Source organism: Camelina sativa, unplaced genomic scaffold (assembly GCF_000633955.1).
Source record: "Camelina sativa cultivar DH55 unplaced genomic scaffold, Cs unpScaffold07709, whole genome shotgun sequence".
In the NCBI taxonomy this organism is placed as follows: Eukaryota; Viridiplantae; Streptophyta; class Magnoliopsida; order Brassicales; family Brassicaceae; genus Camelina; species Camelina sativa.
The window spans coordinates 1-455 of NW_010928780.1; the positions used below are offsets into that span (position 1 = coordinate 1).

General features: G+C 36.5%; 1 protein-coding gene across 1 annotated transcript; it reads left to right on the plus strand.

The window, feature by feature from the left end:
• Nucleotides 1-89: 89 nt before the first annotated feature.
• Nucleotides 90-380, plus strand: LOC104774999 (putative F-box protein At2g04810). Its single transcript, XM_010499337.1, has one exon. The coding sequence runs from the start codon at nucleotides 90-92 to the stop codon at nucleotides 378-380; it is 291 nt and encodes a 96-aa protein (XP_010497639.1).
• The last annotated feature ends 75 nt before the right edge of the window (nucleotides 381-455 follow it).

A 455-nucleotide genomic window follows, 5' to 3' on the forward strand; every position in this document is an offset into this window, starting at 1 on the left:
TAGCGATTCGTGAATCAGGTGAGGTTCTGATCATCTTGAGCCTTAAAAAAGTGTTGTATGAAGAGACACTTTTGTTTTACATCTTTAAGATGAATCTTGAGAGTTTCAAATGGGAAAGAGTTTATTCTATTGGAGATGAGATGTTGAGGTTTGGTCATGGGGTTACCATAGCTCCTTCTCTTGAAGATTTGGGTTGTGGAACCAAGGGTGATTCTATCTATTTCGTCGACAATGACGTTTGGCCAGATCATCAAGATCACGATCATCGTGTTTCCAACTGCGGTGTCTTTGATATTGCCACATGTAGAGTAGAATGGCCTAAGAAATTATATGTTTCCATAAATAAAACTCAGTGGTTTGTTGGGGGAGTTGCTTATTAGGGAGCTTATTGAATGTAGGAATTTAGTAGAAATTTTATGATTTCAAGTTTCTATATGATTATTATTCTAGTGTTA